Source organism: Hippopotamus amphibius, chromosome 12 (genome assembly GCF_030028045.1).
Source record: "Hippopotamus amphibius kiboko isolate mHipAmp2 chromosome 12, mHipAmp2.hap2, whole genome shotgun sequence".
Taxonomy (NCBI): domain Eukaryota; kingdom Metazoa; phylum Chordata; class Mammalia; order Artiodactyla; family Hippopotamidae; genus Hippopotamus; species Hippopotamus amphibius.
The window spans coordinates 72,822,497-72,843,105 of NC_080197.1; the positions used below are offsets into that span (position 1 = coordinate 72,822,497).

Consider the following 20,609-nt stretch of genomic DNA (forward strand, 5'->3'; position numbering starts at 1 on the left):
ATGGAGAATAGAAAATCAATATAGAAAGATCAGTAATACCAGAAGTTTGGGTTTTTTTTTAATCAATGACATATTAAAACTTTGGTTATAGTGACCAAGAGAAAAAGAGAAAAGACTAAATTACTAATTGTCTGGCTTACTTGATAGACTGCACATTCCTTAAAAGCATAGATATCATGGTTGTTTTGCCAGTTCTGTGTCTCAAGTACCTATTTTGATGTTTTGCACAAAGTAGGTGCCCATTAAATATTTGTTAAATGAATGAGCGTGACTCAGTTAAATACAGCAGCTTCTCTAAGTTTATCCACTAATAGCAGTTCATCTTCAAAATGCATCCATTTATGATTTTCTACCTAAGGCTCTATCACTTGTATAATAAGACATGTTAAACCTCTCCATTTCTGCCTTTGACTAGTGATATGAACTTGTTTTGTTTTCTTTCCTTTTTATCTCATCTTACTACTCCCCACCCATTTCTTTAAATTGTCTACCATAGAAAACCTCTATGGTATTTGGACAATAGCAATTTAAAATTTTTTTTGAGTTACCTGATGTGGTTTTAAAATTTCCTGTTAGGAGACTAAGATAAATATAAACTAGGAACATAAAGTCCCAGAGCTTGAATATGAAGATCAACAACAAAGATTTCTTTTTTGGTAAATCTTTTGCAATAATTGTTGCAGGGTGTTATGGTTTCCTACCCAGTAGACATTACTTTTTCATCCTTCCTAATAGAAATTAGAATCTATTCAGGCTTTTCCATGTAGCCCTGGTATTTCAAAAGGCAGTAGATACCATTCTTTAATTCAGAAAATAAATCCTAACTTGTGTCCATAGTTATGGTGATATCAATTCTTTGCCAGTAGTTGGATTATGAAAAGCCACTGAGGCATAATAGCTAACATTTGTTGAGCACCAACTTTAAGCCATGCATTATTTTAAGGGCTTTACACGTATTAACTCATTTTGTTTGCAATTACCTTACATGATAACTATACATATTATTTTCATTGTAAAGTGAATAAAATTGAGGTACATAAAATAACTAGAATTTAATTACTCTAGACTTGATATCCCCTAATAAAGAGGAACTGCATAGATTATCGGGAATAGACTTTCTCAGAGATAGGCAGCATCTGAGATAGAACATTGAAATTATTAAAAGTTCTGGACCATATGTGAAGAACGTGAGAAAAAGTACTCTAGTAACTAGAACATGAGTTATCTCCAGGCAGGTAGAAGCGTAGGAAGTAGAAGGCAGGATAAAAGGGTTATTTCAAAGAATATGGCAATAACAATAGCTTGAATGGTGTAAGAATTAGATCAGGCTGGAGAAGACAGAAATGCTTACAAGGTTCTAGCAAATTCCCACTGACGGATCACTTTCAGTTCATCTCAACAGAGGTGAAAGATTAGATATTAGAGAATATAATACATATATATTTGTATACATATTCCTCTTTTTCACTGGTTGTCCTTGTGTCCGCAATATCAGACACTAAAGAGTAACTATTACTATCTATCTTGTAGACATGAAAAGGATAATAAAGGCATATAATGAATGAACAAACTCAACAACTTAAACTAAATGGCCAAAATCCTTGAAATTAGAACTTAAAATGACACTAGGAGAAACAGAAATTGATATCTATTAAAGAAATTGAAGCTGTCATCAAAAATCTTCCCTTAAAAAACAAAACAAACAACAAAAAACCTCCAGGCCGAGATGACTTCATGGGTCAACTCTTTTAAACACTCAAAAAAAATACAAGGGTGAGTCAAAAATTATCTGCACTCTGGCTGTAGAATTTATCTATTTTTATTATTTTAAGAACTTTTATTGAGATACATTTAACATTCAATAAACTGCATATATTTAGAGTGTACAATTTGGTATCCCAGTCTTCCAACTCATTCCCCCCAACCCTCCCTGCTTTCCCCACTTGGTGTCCATATGTTTGGTCTCTGCATCTGTGTCTCTGTTTCTGCCTTGAAAACTGGTTGATTTGTACAATTTTTCTATATTCCACATATATGTGTTAATATATGATAATTGTTTTTCTCTTTCTGGCTGACTTCACTCTGTATGACAGTCTCTAGGTCCCTCCATGTCTCTATAAATGTCTCAGTTTCATTTCTTTTTGCAGGTGAGTAGTATTCTATTGTATATATGTACCCACATCTTCTCTAGCCATTCAGCTATTGATGGACATTTAGGTTGCTTCCATGTCCTGGCTATTGTAAATAGCGCTGCAATGAGCATTGGAGTGCATGTGTCTTTTTGAATTATGGTGTTCTCTGGATATGTGCCCAGTAGTGGGATTGCTGGGTCATGTGGTAACTCTATTTTTAGTTTTGCAAGGAACCTCCATACTGTTCTCCATAGTGGCTGTATCAATTTACATTCCCACCAACAGTGCAAGAGAGTTCCCTTTTCTCCACACCCTCTCCAGCATTTACTGTTTGTCGATTTTCTGATGATGCCCATTCTCACCAGTGTGAGGTGATACCCCATTGTACTTTTGATTTGAATTTCTCTAATAATTGGTGATGTCGAACAGCTTTTCATGTGCCTCTTGGCCATCCATATGTCTTCTTTGGAGAAATGCCTATTTAGGTCTTCTGCCCATTTTTGGATTGGGTTCTTTGTTTTTTTGATATTGAAGCTGGATGAACTGTTTATATATTTTGGAGATTAATCCTTTGTTGATTCGTTTGCAAATATTTTCTCCCATTCTGAGGGCTGTCTTTTCGTCTTGCTTATAGTTTCCTTTGCTGTGCAGAAGCTTTGAAGTTTCATTAGGTCCCACTTATTTATTTTTGTTTTTATTTCCATTACTCTAGGGGGTGGATCAAAAAAGATCTTGCTGTGATTAATGTTGAAGAGTGTTCTTCCTATATTTTCCTCTAGGAGTTTTACAGTGTCTGGCCTTACATTTAGGTCTTTAATCCATTTTGAATTTATTTTTGTGTATGGTGTTAGGGAGTATTCTAATTGCATTCTTTTACATGTAGCTGTCCAGTTTTCCCAGCACCACTTATTGAAGAGGCTGACTGGCTGTAGAATTTATTTTAATTAACCTTTAGAAAAGACAAATACATCTTTTTTCTGACATAATCTCCTTGCTTTCCAATATGCTTTGTCCATCTGTCAACAAGCTTTCATATTCCCTCATTAAAAAATGTTTTAGGCTAAGCTGTGAGCCATGAATGCACCGCTATCTTCACTTCTTCATCAGAAGTGAATCTTCTTCCTCATAGGGCTGCTTTCAGGGGACCAAACAGGTAAAAGTCCAATGGAGCAAGATCAGGGCTATAGAGAGGATGCTTTAACACCTTGAAATGGAGTAATCCACGACAGACAGGTTTCAAAAAGTTTGTGCAAAATGGGTGCCGAAACAACTTACAGAAGAGCATAAACAGAAGTGTTTGGATATCTGCAGACAAAATTTGGACCAATACCCTAAGGAAGGCGAAAGTTTCTTAAAGAGAATCATTACTGGTGACGAGACATGGATTCATCACTATAAGCTTGAGAGTATATGGCAGAATATGGAATGGAAACATCCTTAATCACCGACCAAGAAAAAGTTCAAAAGTCAACCATCAGCTGGAAAATTGATGCTTACAGTTTTCTGGGATTCTCATGGGCCATTAAGATTTTTTAAAATTCTTCTTGTTTCAGTTTTGGCAGAGGTGTTTATCTGGGATGTGTCCATTTTACTTAAATTGTCAAATATGTTAGCTTAAAATTATATATAATACAGTACTATGAATTTTCGTGTCTGCCTTGACCTCTCCCACTTTCTGGAGAATTCCCTTTCATGGGTTTCATTTTCCTTCCCTAACATCTTGCCTCAGTAAAGGCCAATCCAATCCATCAAGAAATATTTTAATACATATATTTGAATTTAGATTTATTGGGCAAAAGAATGATAATAATCCCTGAATGTCTTCTACCTGGCAATTTTTCTCTATGGAAGTAGGTACAAACATATCCACAGGAGGTGGGAGAAGCAGTTCTGTTCAAACTCATTGTGCATCTATCAAGATTCAGATACAAATGAATATATTTTTTTCATCTTAGTGATACAGGCCCTTACCTACCTAAAATTTCTACATATTATATTTGCCATTTCAACACTATTGTCTTTGAGAATATTTCCCCCAAATATTTTCTACATGTAAGAAGACTGGAATTAATTTACATAAAGATATATCTCATCTTTGGTATAGTTCTTTTATGTCTTTTATTTTAAAAAAATAGTCAGATTTTTCACAGTCCAAGTTTATGTATCCATGGACATTGTATTTTACCTTCACTATGTCAAATTAGGAAGAAGAATCATACCAGCTCATACTTTCCAAACCAACTCATTTCTATGTTTTAGGAGATGTTCCACCAAAGAGGAAAATTAGAAAGTTCAGAGTCAATTCGGAGAGGAAGGCAGGTTGAAAAGTGGTTAGAAGTGGAAATTCCCCACTTACTCATTGTTACCTCTGCTGACACTTTACTGTAACCAATGGGAGAGCACACACACATCTGTGATTTAAAAATAAATTTTACCAGTTTGCATAATTTGTATTAATTCAACAGGTGAGACATTAGAAATGGAAGCTTTGATTAGAAGAGGATTAAAAGCTGTTCCGAAACCCAATTCACCCATTGAAAGAAAAAGAGATTTAAAAAAAAAAAAGATGAACAGTTTGCCTGCGGAAATTGTACCAGGTCTGAAGTTTGCGGTCTCTGTGAACGTGGGCCAACAGAGCATCCTGCTGAGCTGCTGCCTGATAAGGACTGTATATCCTGTCTTCTCTGTATCACTTTGCATGCAGCTCACATTACTTCATTTCCTTTCTGGAACCTTCCTCCGGATTCTTCATATAAGGTCAAATATAAAAGAGACCTGCATTGAGTTCTGGTGCCCCGAGTGGCTTCTTCCAAATTTGTCCAGGCACTAATTTCTCTCTACGTCTCAGCTTTCTCAAATGAACTATGAAATCTTAATGATAATCTTTGCCCTGTGGGTATCCCTTAATGTTTTGATATATTCTTTATGAAATAAAACATAGAAAATATCTCTGAAAAAGTTGAAAGTTATATATTAGGACCATGTGTGTTTTGTAAGGAGATTGGAGTTTATTTGCACAAGTTTTGTTTCTATAGGTTTCCGTATGTGTTTCTTTACTTTACAGAATTGAATCCATCAGGGCTGACCACACAGGAAGCTGGCTTCCATATTTAGATGTATAAGAAGTAACTGAAAAACCCTCTGACTCCAAAATCTCTCCCACGCTGTATCCTGACCCTCTACACTTTGCTTTGTCCTATTTAGTGTAATTTCACAGGTGAGATACCTTCCTTTGATTTAGCAAATACTCATTAGTAATATAAACATATAATTCATTATATAGACATAGGAAGACACCTCTTGCAAGTGAAATAATATGCTTTTAATAATCATATCAGGACAACAGGTGTCAACCAGGACTGTGCTGGGCAACCCCTGCTCAGCGTTCACAACTCTGCTTGGATTTAAGTTGACTGTTTTCTCAAATCTAAGGCAAATTTCTTACACTTAAGAAATTGATTGTGGAAGGGGAGGGAGGAGTAGCAAGGAAATAATTAATTTTGCAACAAAGTTCAAGTTATCGTAGAGGACGTGAACGGCATGAGGGCCAGTGGATACTTAAAAAGCCCACCGATAACATATGTTCTTGGTAATTTGGCTGATTTTTATGTTTTCAATGTCTGCTTACTCCCACCTATATAAGTACTGATTTCAACAAAATCCTTTGGCTGCTTTCATAAAGATGAGTAGAGAAAAATGATTTCAAAACAAAGATAATAGATTTTGATCAGTGTTATAATGTTTAAAAATATTTATTTTCATAAAATAAGATCTCTAATAGACATCACTTGTCTGTGTCCAATAGCATATATAACATATATTACACACATTGTACATATATATGTCATATAAAACATCTATTACCTATATTACATGATGGTGTATATAACATATCGCATATATTATACATACATGGTACACAAATATATAATATATATAACATATCTATGCATGTGTTTGTATATATAGACATATATAATTATATATGTATACTATCCATTCACCTGATTATGACTGCAGAAGCAAGAAAACTTGAACACATAAACAAGTGTCTTAGTGTCACGAAAGCTGTCAGAGGTGGATATAGGAGAGTGCAACTTCTGCTGTCTGTCTGTGTCCTAGACAGACAGCAGTCACATTACATCATATCAGCAATTATGCCATGACTGCTCAATTATTATCTGTTAACATCTTACATCAAATGAGGAACTCTTCTTTCTCATGACCTGAGTCAAACTGTTATTCCTTTACTTCTTGTTAAATGCCTAATCTACACAAACACTGTGGTAGAAAACTGTTTCTCATTTATAATGTTTTTGTCAAGAAAGCCTTTTAAGTTGGATGCTAATATTTTTATTGTACACATAACAAAGCCAAAGTTCAGTGGAGTTGTATAACTTTCCCAAATCTGCATAGGTAATAAGTGCTAGAGTTGATATTCACATATGTTATTTCATGTATCCATCCAATAAATATTCATTGAGCTCCTTCTATGTTCTAAGCCCTCCTATAAGTACTAGTTATTCATTGTTGTATAAGACAGCCATGTCCCTGCTCTTAAAGACCATACTTTCCAGTAAGGGAAGTAAATATTAATAATTATTATTTTAAAAACTATATATGTATATATTTATAAAAATGAATAACAAAATCTCAGATGATAATATGTTCTATAAACTAAAAGAGTAAGGTAATAAATTGTGACTAATGGGAAATAATTTGTGCAGGAGGTCAGGGGGGGTCTTATTGAGTAGGTAACATGTAAGGTAAATATAAATGAGAAGAAAGACTTAGCCATGAAAAATCTGAAAGCAGAGGGAAAAAAAGCAAGAGCACATCCTATAAAATGAAAATAACTTTAGCTTTTTCAGGGAAAAGAGTGAAGCTCGGCATAGCTGGTCTATAAGGAGTGGAGGGAACATTGTTGGAGATAATTACCTATCTGTAGAAACTACACTGTTTTCATAATGTTAAGCTGCCTCATTGTTCTGAAATATTCAAACTTCACAGGTAATCAGTGTCCAGCTAAGAAAATTAGAGTTTCACACTTATATGAAATCATCAAAGGGGAAAACATAAATTGGGAAATGGTATAACTGGATCATGGTTTTTGTGTTAGTCCAGTAAGTTGTTGAAAGGCCCTGCTTTGCATTGGAAAAGACACATAGCAATGATGATCAGTGTGTGTAAGTATATTTTCTTTCCATATCTTTATATCCTATGGACTTGGAAGAGTTCCAGTGTTGCAGATTTATAACAGTGATATTATCTTATGCATTCTTCATAACGTGGTGTGTGTAATCAGTGTCAAAGTGTGGGGATTAATGCAGATTCCCAACTCTAGGAGATGAAATAAACATTTAAAAGATCAAAGTTACTTTAATCCAAAGAAATTAGCAAAAAATATCAGCTATTCCCTTAGCTACCAAACTTCACTCCCCCTTCATCTTTCATCAGCAGTACTTAAGTGTGCCCTTGCTACCCAGTTGCAGTCTAAAGGCATACATTTCTCAACCCTACAATCCCACTAACCTCCCTGAGTAGCACTATACATTTTTGAATTTCTATGCTTTTTATACATACTCTTTCATTAATTCACATTTATTTGTTCACTCATTCAGCAAGTATGTACTGAGCACATTCTAGGTTCCAGTTACTATGTCAGATATTAGAGGCATAGAGGGGACAAGTCAGAAAAAATCCTTGCCCACAAGCAGCTTACAGTCTAGTAAAGAAATAGGTGATAAACAATAATGTAATGTCAGATATTGACAAGTGACTTAGAGAAAGATAAAGGCATGTGGAAGCACAAAGTGGGAGGTTCTATTTTACATAGAGAAGGCAAGTGAAGACCTTGCTGGGTAGATGATAGTTGACCAGTGAGTGAATTGAATTAAAGGGAAGGCAAAACATGCAACTAGATGGAGGAAGGACATTTAGAGAAAATACATGACCCTGTAGTGTGAGGATGCTTGACATTTTGTGGAATAGATAATAGATGACTGTTGGAGAGGACAGTGGCTATAATAGGGGGAAGTGGTAGGAGAGGTAGCCAAGGGCCAAATCACGGACATATTACTCAGCCATAAAAAGGAATGAAATTGAGTTATTTGTAATGAGGTGGATGGACCTAGAGTCTGTCATACAGAGCAAAGTAAGCAGAAAAACACATACCATATGCTAATTCATATATATGGAATCTAAAAAAATGATACTGATGCACCCAGTGACAGGGCAAGAAAAAAGATGCAGATGTAGAGAACGGACTTGAGGACACGGGGTGGGGGGTGAAGGGGAAGCTGGGACAAAGTGAGAGAATAGCATTGGCATATATACATTACCAACTGTAAAATAGCTAGTGGGAAGCTGCTGCATAACACAGGGAGACCAACTCGTTGATGGGTGATGACTTACAGGATTGTGATAGGGAGGGTGGGAGGGATTCGTGGGAGGGAGGGGATAGGGGATATATGTATAAATACAGTTGATTCACTTTGTTGTACAGCAAAAACTGGCACAACAGTGTAAAGCAATTAAATTCCAATAAAGAGCTTAAAAAATATACAAGAAGTTCTTTGGATTGTACGGTAATTTTGATAAGAAAACTTGTAGAGTGGGAGAAAGGAAGAAGTGAACTTCTCACCAAAATGATATTAATTGTGAAACAACCCCTCTAGATTCTATGTGGAAAACATACTAGGAATTGAGTGAAAAATAGAGAGGGAGCAAAGAGTGTTAGGACTAACGTGTGCCTTTTCGTGTCTTATGTAAACAAAGAAATATGATGACATAATTAGCCTACAGTAGATGGTAATTTCCCACCCTCTTAACCATAACATTTTTACAAAGGCTTATTCTGAAAGCAGAATATCTTTACTCTAAAGTCAAATTAATGATAAGATTTGGGGGCACTAAGATTATTAACCGGAGTGATATTTTTATTCCCTCCTTAAATTACTAGACATAGATACTCTGCATTCATTTTTTGTTGACTTTAATGACTTATCTGGATGATATTGATACTATGGCAATATATTTTTATAATAATAATCATACTCAAATGTCTGAAGTGTCAGAGATATATGAAAATAATAATCTAGCAGATGGGAGAAAAATAGAAGATATTACTGAATGGAAACAGGGCAGTCTAAATGACAGTAAAAGATGACACGAAAATTAACAGGAGATAAATGAAACAGATAATTTAAGGTAAACAATTTTAGAACATAGAAAGGAAGTTCCAGCCACAAGGTTTCTATTTCCTGCATTAAAGCACCTACCTACTAAATGATACCTTAAAAAACTAGTTCCAAGGGAAGAAGTAAATGATACATTTCTGAAAGCCAGTTCATAGGTTGCGAAGTTAAACTCTTCCAGATTGGAGAAAGAGCCATGAGAATAGGGATCTTAAATTTCTTGTTCAACAGTAAATCCTCTAACCCCAAACAGTGTCAGGTTCATAGTAGATGTTCAATAAATATTAGTTGCTAAATGTATAATTAAACAAATGAATAGGATTCCAGGGAAATATTACTCTCTAAATTATCTCCATCTCAAAGATAGGAATCCCTAACTGTTAATTCTCTACTTAAATACTCTGTTTCCTAAATTATTTGTTTTCTACAAATTTAAGAAAGAGTATCTCAGATTCTGGGAAAATCCTGCTTGTCTTTTCACGCTGCCCCTACATTTGTGAGAAAGCACATTTCAGACAGCAGGGAAAACCCATAGCTCATCACAACAACACATTGTAAACTGTCTGGGCCACTGGAGCATAAATTAAAGAGAACAGGAGTAGCTGAGCGGTTAGGAGGTGAGAGGAAGGGGGTGGAGACAACATAACTGAATATAAATGCTGAGATATCTCAAAGACTCAGAGACTGAACAAGAGCTCCAGCAAAGACTTACTGTAGACTGGCTTGACCTGGGATTAACCAAGGGATGGTGACAAGGATAAAGATGAGTGGTGCTGAAGACTTCTCCACAACAGAGACCAGCTCCTTGCATCTGAGAAGAGGACAACAAGGTAAGTCAGGTCTTATTCCTTACATACAGTAGTATCTATCAACATATCTATATTTCTATCTATCTCTCTATCTATGATATATAACAGTAGTTGGGGGAAAATGAAGCTTGTCTTTTGAAGAACTTGGTTACATTCTATTTCAGTTGGGATAAAGGAGAAAATGGAGACGAAGTAAATATTTCTTTCTGAGAAGACAGAATAGAAACTTTAGAGGAAATCACAAGGGTGAATTTCAGAAGCTCTCTAAAGATATATTTCTTGGTTTTAGTTCATATCATCTCAATATTTCAGATTTAATTACAAATCTCACTGCCCTAGCCCAGAAAATTGTTCATCATTTTTTTCCATATCCATCCTCTAGGAAGCACTGCACTGCCTCGCTTTCTGGAAAACTCTGTTTTCTGCATAAACAATTACATTCTTGATTGCCTTTACCTTGTACCATTTTGTGCTTTCCATGTGCCTTATCTTGTGTTCTCAAGACAGCATCCTCCAGTTGCTGGGAACAAAAATTTCTAATTTTTTGAAAGAGTATCCATATAAGTATCTGAACATTTACAGTGTCCAATGGTAATTTATTAGGAGAACGTCATGAAAGAATTTTTGAAAATGCAATCTTTTGAAAATGCAATCTTCTATATTCTTTACGGGACTCTTTCCCTACATTTCACTCTTCTATCTCACCCTTCTAATCATAGGCTTCAAATTCTACATGAACCAGATATTTTTCTTCCTTTCTTTTATTTTTCATCAAAATATAATCATCTTTGCTATGTACTTTTTTTTCTTTTCTATTTGTCTATTCTGTCCTCAGAATATTCTATTATCTATTACCAGGATTTTCCCATTGTTTTCCAGTGACTTGTTTGGTGAGGCTTTCTTCGTTTCATTTCTGTCTCTTCCTCTCTAATTAATGAGATGCCCCAAGCACTAGCATGTAGGAACTAGAGTTTACTTGTAAGCAAAACTATCTAGTAACAAAGAATGTGTTATGAACAGCAGCGCTGAAAAAATCTAAAGGAAGGGACTGTTTTCTGAGTATGTGTCTACTAGAGTGGTTTGCTTTAGAAAAGCATCCCTGACCTTTGATAAACCCATTTTCACTTGAGAACACAAAAGCAAGTGTGAATAACAAGTGCAAGCCACACAAATATTTTGGTAACCAGATAGCCATAACCCAATGGCTCAGCTGAGCTGCACAAAAGAAAAAAAAATATATATAAGAATAAAACCGCTCAATAAATAGCATAGTTGAAAGAAGGAAGAACTATTGCAGGAATTCTTAACTTTTCCTGAGATCATTCCAATTTTCTGTTGAATATTTAATTTATGAATGTTTAGTCTATGCTATTCTTTGTACTTGCTTCATTAGTATGAACAATCATTGAGCACCACCCTTGGGTGATTTGATACGTACTAGTGGATTTGTTTTCAATTTCTCCATTAGTGGACAGGGCTTGTAATCAGAGTGGAAGTATGCTCTTAGGGGAGTGTTTTGTTATCTAGGTGATAAGTCAAACTGTGAGTAACAATAGCCCTCACTAATGGATGTAAAGTACAATCTGAGAATCATCTCCACAGCTTACCCACTGGATAAGCCAATTGAGTGAGTCCAATGGATAAGTCAATGGACTCTGGCATTCATGAATCACTTGGATGTGTTGGTACTTGTTGAGGAGCCAGAGATGTTCCTGCATTGAGTTGAGCCTCATGATTGAGTCTCATATGGTGAGAAGTGAACTAGACAGAGAGCTCTAAACTTGCTGCCCTAGCTGCCAAAGGCTGCTTCCGGTGACAGTTGCATGCTGGTGAAGAAAGGAAGGTTTGCCTTAAGAAGCTGAGAGAAATTGAATGAGATAGGAGTAAGTAAAGTCTTCTCTTGCAAAATCTGAACACAGATCTATGCTGGGAAAACAATCCTCAGAAGAAGAAAAAGTTGATGTTGACATCCATTGCATAGTAAATTACTATGAAAGAAAGCAGCATCTCTTTGCCTCGCTTAACCTTAAAGCAATGCTTTAAGGAAAAAAAATACATAAATTTCAAGCTGTCTGTATAGACATCCTTTTAATTATGAAAGTCACCTACACTGAAAAATAAGATATTTTTGCATATTGAGACTATTTTTCATGGTATGTTTTAATATCATTCAAGTAGTCATTTTACATTTCAGCTTTTGAGAACACAATAGGGTGCTACATATTTCTTGTGAGGCCAAACTTTAGAAATCCTGATAGCTCATCCTAGCAAAAATCAAATTCAAACTCTTAGTCACAAAATTCCTCTCTCTCCTTTCTCAGTTATTTTTTTTTATAATCTAGAACAGATATCCTTCTATCCTTCTTGTTGTTGTTGGTTTTGGTTTTGTTTTGTTTTGTTTTGGTAACTAAGAATAATCATTCACATCACTTTCCTAGTCTAAATCCTTCCATGAAAATATTTCTTATGATGAAATAAAACTTTTACTTGGTTTTAGCATTATACAAAAGGTAAATTAAAAATCTGATTTTCACCCAATATTTGGCCTATAGTACTGTTAAATTTCCTCTATTATTTTAACTTCTCTTGGAAAACTCAAACATCTTACTCTTCACTCATCCATTATTTTTAATTGAGGTAAAATTTACATACAATGTATGCATAGATCATAAGTGTACAGTTAAATGAGTTATAACTACAACTCCAATCAACACTTGACATTTTCCATCACCCCAGAAAGTGTCCCTATGTTCCTTTCCAGTAAAATTGATTTTCCAATACCTAAAAACAATCACTCTTCTAATTGCTGTAATCATAGTTTAGTTCAGCTATTCTTGAATGGCATATAAATCAACATATATAGTATATTCTTGTGGCTGGATTTTTTTTCACTCAACATTTTTTTGAAATTCATCCATTTTGTTGCATACATCAGTTGTTCCATTTTTTTAAATTTCTGAGTAGGATTTCCTTGTATGCGTTTATCCATTTTCCTGTTGATGGATACTTGGGTTATTTCTAGGATTTGGCTGTTAAGAATAAAGTTGCTATGAACATTCTTACATAAAGCGTTTTGAAGACATATTTTCATTTCTCTTGAGAAAATAATGAGTAGAATTGCTGAATTTTAATTATACAAGAAATAGCTTTCCAAAGTATTTTTTCCATTTTAGTCTCCCATTCAGTAATATATGGAAATTTCAATGCTTCACATCTGTACCAAATTCACAAAAAAGCACCATCAATCTTTTTTTTTTAATTTTAGTCATTCCAGTTGTGTATATCTTTATATCAACTCAACATTTTTTATTATATTACCCACATTTATGCCCATTTACACATCTCCCTTAAACAGTAACTACAGAGAAGTTAAGGGATTGTACATAGGATGTTCTTTTTATGTTTTCTAGGGTGATCAGGTATTTAGTAAATGTTGCTATTGTGATTAAAACAATACACATGATATGTTTAGAATTTTCATAGCTACTGAGTACATATTTGGAGGATACTTTATGATCTTATTATTGTGACTGGATTGTTTCATTTCTAGCTAAAAATAAACTATCCAAATGCATTCAAAGTTTGAGGGAAAATTAACTTGTAAATTTCATATAAGAAGAGGGGGAGACACATAATGATTTTTAATTTTAAATGCCTCAAGAGAAAATCAAATGTCTCTTTCTTACCTCTATAGCATGTTTGAATTCAACATCTACACTCTCTCTTCAGATAATGCCACCGGGCCCCATTTTGCAACATATCATGAAGGTTCCATTCAAGTTCCCATCCCATGTGCTGTAGTGAACGTGGTCTTCATCACCATTCTAATCATAGCTCTCATTGCTTTATCAGGTGGGTCTGCACTTCATGAATTCATCAAAAATTCTGATTAATTTAGGATCATCTCATTTTTCATACATGACCAATTTCCTGGTAAATATAATACTCAACATGATCCCACATTCATTGGATAATTGATGCAATACCTTTTTTGAGTTTTCTAGTGCTTTAGAAATATTAAAAGTGTTTAAAAAGTGTTTATGATTTGTACAATATGGTGGGAGAAAATTACGTGTGAGCAGATGTGGGCTGCACATTCATTGTTGAAAAAAAAATAATATCTAAGCCACAGATGAATTAGGAATTGGCCAATCTCTTATCTCAAAAGCCACAGAATGGTAGGTATGGATAATTAAGAATATATCTAGAAGCTCCCAGAGAGTCAGTTGTGTTACAATCTTTCAAACATACAGCTGTACCAAGATACATTTGTGTCTTATGCAAACATGAAATTTTACAATTTTATGATACATCCCCAGCCATAAATCTTTCTGTATTCTGAACTGCTTCTCTGCAAAGTATTCTCTCCTCCACCTCCCAATATAGGATTATATTTACTACATCTTCAGATTCTTCCCCCTCTGCCTCCAGATGCAAAACCTTACTTGGAATTTACAATGTATTTTAGCCTTTCTTGTCCAAAGACTATTTCCAAGATTTAAAAATTTTCCCTCCACTTTCTGACCAAAGTGACACCCTCTTATTCTTATATCTTGTACAATAGTGATTAGGCACAATAAGAGATCAGATAAAGTGAGAAACTACCTTCTTCTTACTCTTTCCAGAATTCACCTTCCTTTTTTATAATGAAGTTAAATGGAATATAAACTATAAAAATTTTGAATCACTATGTTGTAAGCTTGAAACATATAACATTGTACATCAACTTTACTTCAATAACATTTTTTAAAAAAATCATTTAAAAAAAAGAATTCACCTTCTTTACTCTCTTCCTTTATTACCTAGCACAACGTAGCATCCCCTGAACTAGTTTTGTATACTATCGGTATTTGGTTTCTTGTGTTACTAAAATAAACAATTTTCCTGTTCACAGTGGGCCAGTACAACTGTCCGGGCCAGTACAACTCTCCAGGCCAGTATATGTCTTCAGTGCCACCAAACACCCATGTTTCTTCATGCTTAGATGATTGGATCAGATACCAGAGGAAATGCTATCTTATTTCCAATAAAACAAAGAACTGGACCTTGGCCCAAAACTTTTGCTCTGAACACAGTGCCACTATTGCTGTCATTGATTCTGAAGAAGACATGGTATGACAGTATTCAAAAACAATTCCATTTTGTGTGTGTGTGTGTGTTTACATATTATATCTTTTTCTATCCTTGTTCTCTCTCTCTTTTTTTTTTAAGCTCTTTATTGGAATATAATTGCTTTACACTCTTGTACCAGTTTTTGAGGTACACCAAAGTCAATCAGCTGTATTTATACACATATCCCCATATTCCCTCCCTCCCGCGTCTCCCCCCCACCCTCCCCATCCCAGCCCTCTATGGCAATTCCATTAAGATATTGCTATTCTATTTTATATAGCTAATCTGTGGTTTCCTTCCATTTTCTTCTAAGTGGAGAAACTGTATCTGTCTCCCACCCAGGAAAACTTAGTCACAGAAAGCCACATGATCAGCCTGAGGTCAAAATGAGAGTTCAGTTTAGTCTTTAAATGTGATTTGATTAACCTCAAAGGCCAGCAATCCACATGAGCTGAACCTACATAGAACCAGTAAATGGTTAGCTTAGCTATCATGGCTACGAGTTGCAGATTTGAGAAACAGGATTTATCACCTACTTATCAGGAGAGGTAGTTTAACATATACTTCCTTTGTGCTTTCTTCAAGATCTTTTTAAAACAATATGTGGGTAGAACTGAACACTGGTTTGGGCTGAAAAATGAAGCTGGCCAGACGTGGGAATGGTCAAATGGCAAAGAATTTAATAACAGGTGAGTTTCAAAATATCTTTTCATCCTCCCCAGGCTGGCAGCTCAGGGGAACCACTCTCCTTTTTTCCTTTCAAAGTACTGTTCTACAGGAACATTGAGCGCTTTATAAGCAGAGCTTTAACAATCTCTTTTGTATGTTATACTGTATGGAATTCTTTAAAGAAAGGCTTTATTATTATCTTTTTCCCCCTTTTTATCTGCTTGGAATTCATACAATAACTGCTTCTAGTAATTTGATCTCAGCAAATGCTAGTGGAATAAGACTCAGAAATACTCCAGGTATAAATATTATGTAAAAAGATTCCAACATTTCCAATCTCATATCTGTATTTTATCAATAGGCTAGGTTTTGGAAAATAATTCCCTTTTCGCTTTCCCAGTTCTCATCTCCACAGGGATAAAGAATAATATTTACAATACCTAATTAGAAGTTTCTATGGATCAGGGAGAAAACTTGCCCTAGAATTAAAGATTCCAACTTTCTTTCCATTACCTGTACATTTTAAAGTTTAAAAGACATTGTATAAATTTAGTGTAAATCTTTGCCATCTTGAAAGAATTTCTAGCTCGCTACATAGTTTTGTGAAAATTGGAGATATGGAGAATTAGTTTAAATCTCTAGAAAAGGAATGCTTGGTATGTACCACACCCACAAGTGGGCACCAGGGGCTGTTGCCCCCTAAAATTGTATGCACTAGTATGCATGACTGTTGAATGTGTATACTTTCTGGGAATGATTTCTCAAAGGCTTTGGGAACTGAAAAATGAACAAGAGCCACTCCTGTGGTAATACGCCAACCAAATGAATGGAGCCCCTTTTTCTTAATTTTGTATCTTCTCTCCATATACTATCCTTTTTGATCTTTGTCTACTGTCTCTACAGATTACTCTGTGATCACTTGTTTGGCACACTTGCCTCATGCATTCCTGCTAAGAAAAAACAAAAAAAGCAGAAGCCGCCACCACCACCACAAAGCTAATTCTCATGTAACTGAACGGAAATGATAAACTGAAAATAATTCTGGTTTCTTCATTGTTCATTGTTTGACAGGTTCAACCTTACAGCATCTGGAAACTGTGCATTTCTGAACAGTACAGAATGTGAGAAGAATTTACATTGGGTATGTAGCAAACGCTCCAAATAAAGAGAAATCGTATTCACTTATAGATTGTTCTATCACGGAACTCAAGGAGATGCGTGTTGACAAATGCCGTGGTATGGTCAGAAGTTTCCCATAAAGACTTTGTGAAAGAAAACTGTGTATTATTTTGGAAACTTTCTTCCAAACAAGACTGTGGAAAAAAGGGAGAAAAATTCCAAGAATAATTGCATTGTGGAGTACTTCGGCCATGAGGTGAAAATGTCGCAGGTTGACTGATATTTTCACCCAAGAATGAGAAAAATGACTTCAAAGCTTTTGAATGCACTTTATATTTTTTTAATTCAGAAGTAATAAAATAACTAGGCTTAGAGTTATTATTTATTGTTGAATGACTACGAACGATGTGTGCCCTTCATGCATTTGCCCTGTATGAAGGAATTAGATGGTTGTATTAAAAACTGAATGTAAACAAAGGAAATATTACCTGGCAACACAGATATTTAGTCTAAATGCATTTTTTTAAGTCAGAGGACATTTAGAAATGGGTAAATGCTTATGAAATGAAGCTTTGTAATATTTCTCTCTTTTTAAAGACGTTTGTTAAGTTACTTTGTCATTTCCCCCCTAAAGAATGAGATGATCATGTATTTATGCTGGGTTGTTTTTTTTTTTTTTCCCACTTCTTCAGTGTAGACTTGTCTTTTTCAGTGGTACATAATTTATTGCCTTATACACAGTGTTTTACAGAGATATGGATAAAGAATACAAGGAATATTTGTAAAACAGATAAAAGTGTTGGAAAATGTGCAATATGTGATATGGCAAATTTCTCTCAAGAAAAAGTCTATATTGTTCAAATCTGGAATAATACTAGTCCTATCTGATTATAAATTTGTGCCTTTCCTGATCTATTCTATCGTGTGCAATACTTCATGTGAAGTATTTTTTAAGTGCAATAAAATGTGTTTATTTGTTTGTCTTTCATATCCAGTGCAATTATATGCTGCTTTTATGTATGTTAAAATAAAAGTAGAATAAAAAAAATGGTTTCTAAGAAGTGGTCATTCCTTTAAAATATACTCAAACATATATCATACTAGAAAGGAAGAAACAGAATACTATGACTTTTTTTTGAAGACACATCTATTGTAAAACCTTAGCTTTATAAATATGGTTTGTACTTTGTAAGTTGTTTTCATGTGTGTTTTCAAAGGGCTGTATCTACTTTTCTGTAACCAGCAAAAGTTCAGTAAATAGTCTAACTGACAAGAGGAATTTATGTCATTTAAAATTTTTTGACTCTATTACTTTCTTTCTTTCTTTCATTGTTTATCACCCTGAAGAGGCACAGAAAAATTTGGAGACACCTAAAGTCACTTTGGGAGGATTTATTTATAAGCTCGACCTCTCTCCAAAAGAGAGGATAATTCATCCTCATAACTGATGTTCTGAAAGTATCTCGTTCAATTATGACATGCTATACACATTGTAGTTATTTACATAAAATAATTCATTAAATTGAAATAAGGCATTACATAATCTTCATAAGATATTTCAATAAGGAAAAATGATATTACCTTCAAAATTGTTTTATGAATGTATTTCACAATATTCTCCTTCTCTGAAAGTGGGAAATGTATGCTGTATGTGGTATCTTTAAACTGTTGTCACAAGTATGGCATATTGAATAGAAATCTGTATTCCAGACGCTGCTTAGTGATAAACAACATAGAGCTTTCTTAATCTCAGTGTCCTTCAGTTCCCACAGCCTCAGATATCCTAGGATTAATAGCAACAATCTACTCCTGGGTCATGTTAGAAAACAATGTCTTGGATCCATGCACTATGAAATGTGTCAGCGGAAAGTGTAGCTGTTGAGAGATAGAGTGCAGGAGAAATATTGCCCAGATTTCATCTCTGCCTCTCTCTAGTTGACCAGCTGTTTTAGTTAGAATTAGGTAGAAATTTCACTAAAATTAGCTAGAAATCATAAGTTAATACATGAAAATGGACTTAGAACAGTACCTGGCTCAAAGTGAACCCCAAAGATGTATTAAATTTTAGTGGCGATTATTATAAATGGGAACACCATGCCAAAGTACCAGTATTAGCAAAAAGCAGCATTTCTACATAAGGTGTCTATTTCTACATAGCATTTTTTAAGAGCTTTTTTTTTTTTTTAATTTACTCGATAAATGATTATTAAGCAACACTGTGGTGGACAGTAAAGTTAAAACACTAAGCAAATTTGGCATGAAAACTAATCTTGGGGAATTTTTGGTCTGTTTGTAAAACAAAAAGTAAGGTAAAGGATTATATTGTGGTGGTGATGGAGCCCTATAGCAAGGAATGTGTAAGATGCTGTGGAAATATATCACAGATATCCTACTTTATTTGGTCCTGTATTCAAACTTTTAACTATCACTTTTCTGTGTTTTATTTGGCTTTTCCAACATAATTTCAATTTCTTCCTCTGGAAAGCGGAATAATAGTTCACTTGCTTATCAGATAATTATAGGGATTCAATAAATTTAAAAGTATTTTTAAAAGGATAAAATGCCATTGAAATGTCAGATCCTCCAGTCAGTATTCAATTGAGTCAAAGATTTTATAATAGAGAAATGATCTTTCTAAGCTTGTTTTCAATTTTCATAATTTTGACTAGATTTTCACACATGAAAATCTATCATAACTGAGATTAAAATGCTAATAAACTTTCTAGAGAAAATATTGGAAAATAGATGACCAGAAAGACTGTTAGTGATCATATAAATTGGTTTATTTCAAACTTTGGAAAACAGTTGAAAATATTTATCAAAAACCTTAAAAATATTTATATCTTTCCTTTGATGTGAATATTTTGGGGGGAAGTTGGAACTTTATTTTTAATTAATTAATTTATTTATTTATTTATTGGCTGTGTTGGGTCTTTGTTGCTGCACACGGGCTTTCTCTAGTTGCAGCGAGCAGGGGATATTCTTCATTGTGGTGCGCGGGCTCCTCATTGCCGTGGCTTCTCTTGTTGCAGAACACCGACTCTAGGCCCGTGGCCTTCAGTAGTTGTGGCACATGGGCTCAATAGTTGTGGCTCATGGGCTCTAAAGCACAGGCTCAATAGTTGTGGCGCACAGGCTTAGTTGCTCTGCGGCATGTGGGATCCTCCCGGAGCAGGGATTGGACCTGTGTCCCTTGCGTTGGCAGGTGGATTCTTAACCACTGTGCCACCTAGGAAGTCTGGGAAGGTGGAACTTTAAAGAAATAATCTTGGCTGTTCAAGACATAACCACAAATATGCTTAACAAAGGGCTATTTTTAGTAGTGATGTCAGAAGCCACTTAATTGTCCAAAACTGAGAATTAAATTTAATTAATTTACTACATGATAAAATAATATGCTATCTTTGAAAAATAATAACTAAGATGTTTATGGATATGAGAATTTTTCAAAGTATTATTGATGTCAGTCAAAATAAGATAGCCAATAAGATTTTATTCTGTTGAATATTAAATATCTATGTTTCGTGTTTCTCTATGCTGAAAGAGAAAAACTACAAAGGTAAGCTCAGTGG

General features: G+C 34.6%; 1 protein-coding gene across 1 annotated transcript; it reads left to right on the forward strand.

The window, feature by feature from the left end:
• The first annotated feature begins 10,041 nt into the window (after positions 1-10,041).
• CD69 (CD69 molecule) lies at positions 10,042-17,083 on the forward strand. Its single transcript, XM_057703170.1, has 5 exons — positions 10,042-10,158; positions 13,867-13,989; positions 15,032-15,249; positions 15,835-15,938; positions 16,990-17,083. Exons 1-5 carry the CDS (start codon positions 10,074-10,076, stop codon positions 17,081-17,083), a joined length of 624 nt encoding a protein of 207 aa, XP_057559153.1. The 5' UTR covers positions 10,042-10,073.
• Positions 17,084-20,609: the final 3,526 nt, after the last annotated feature.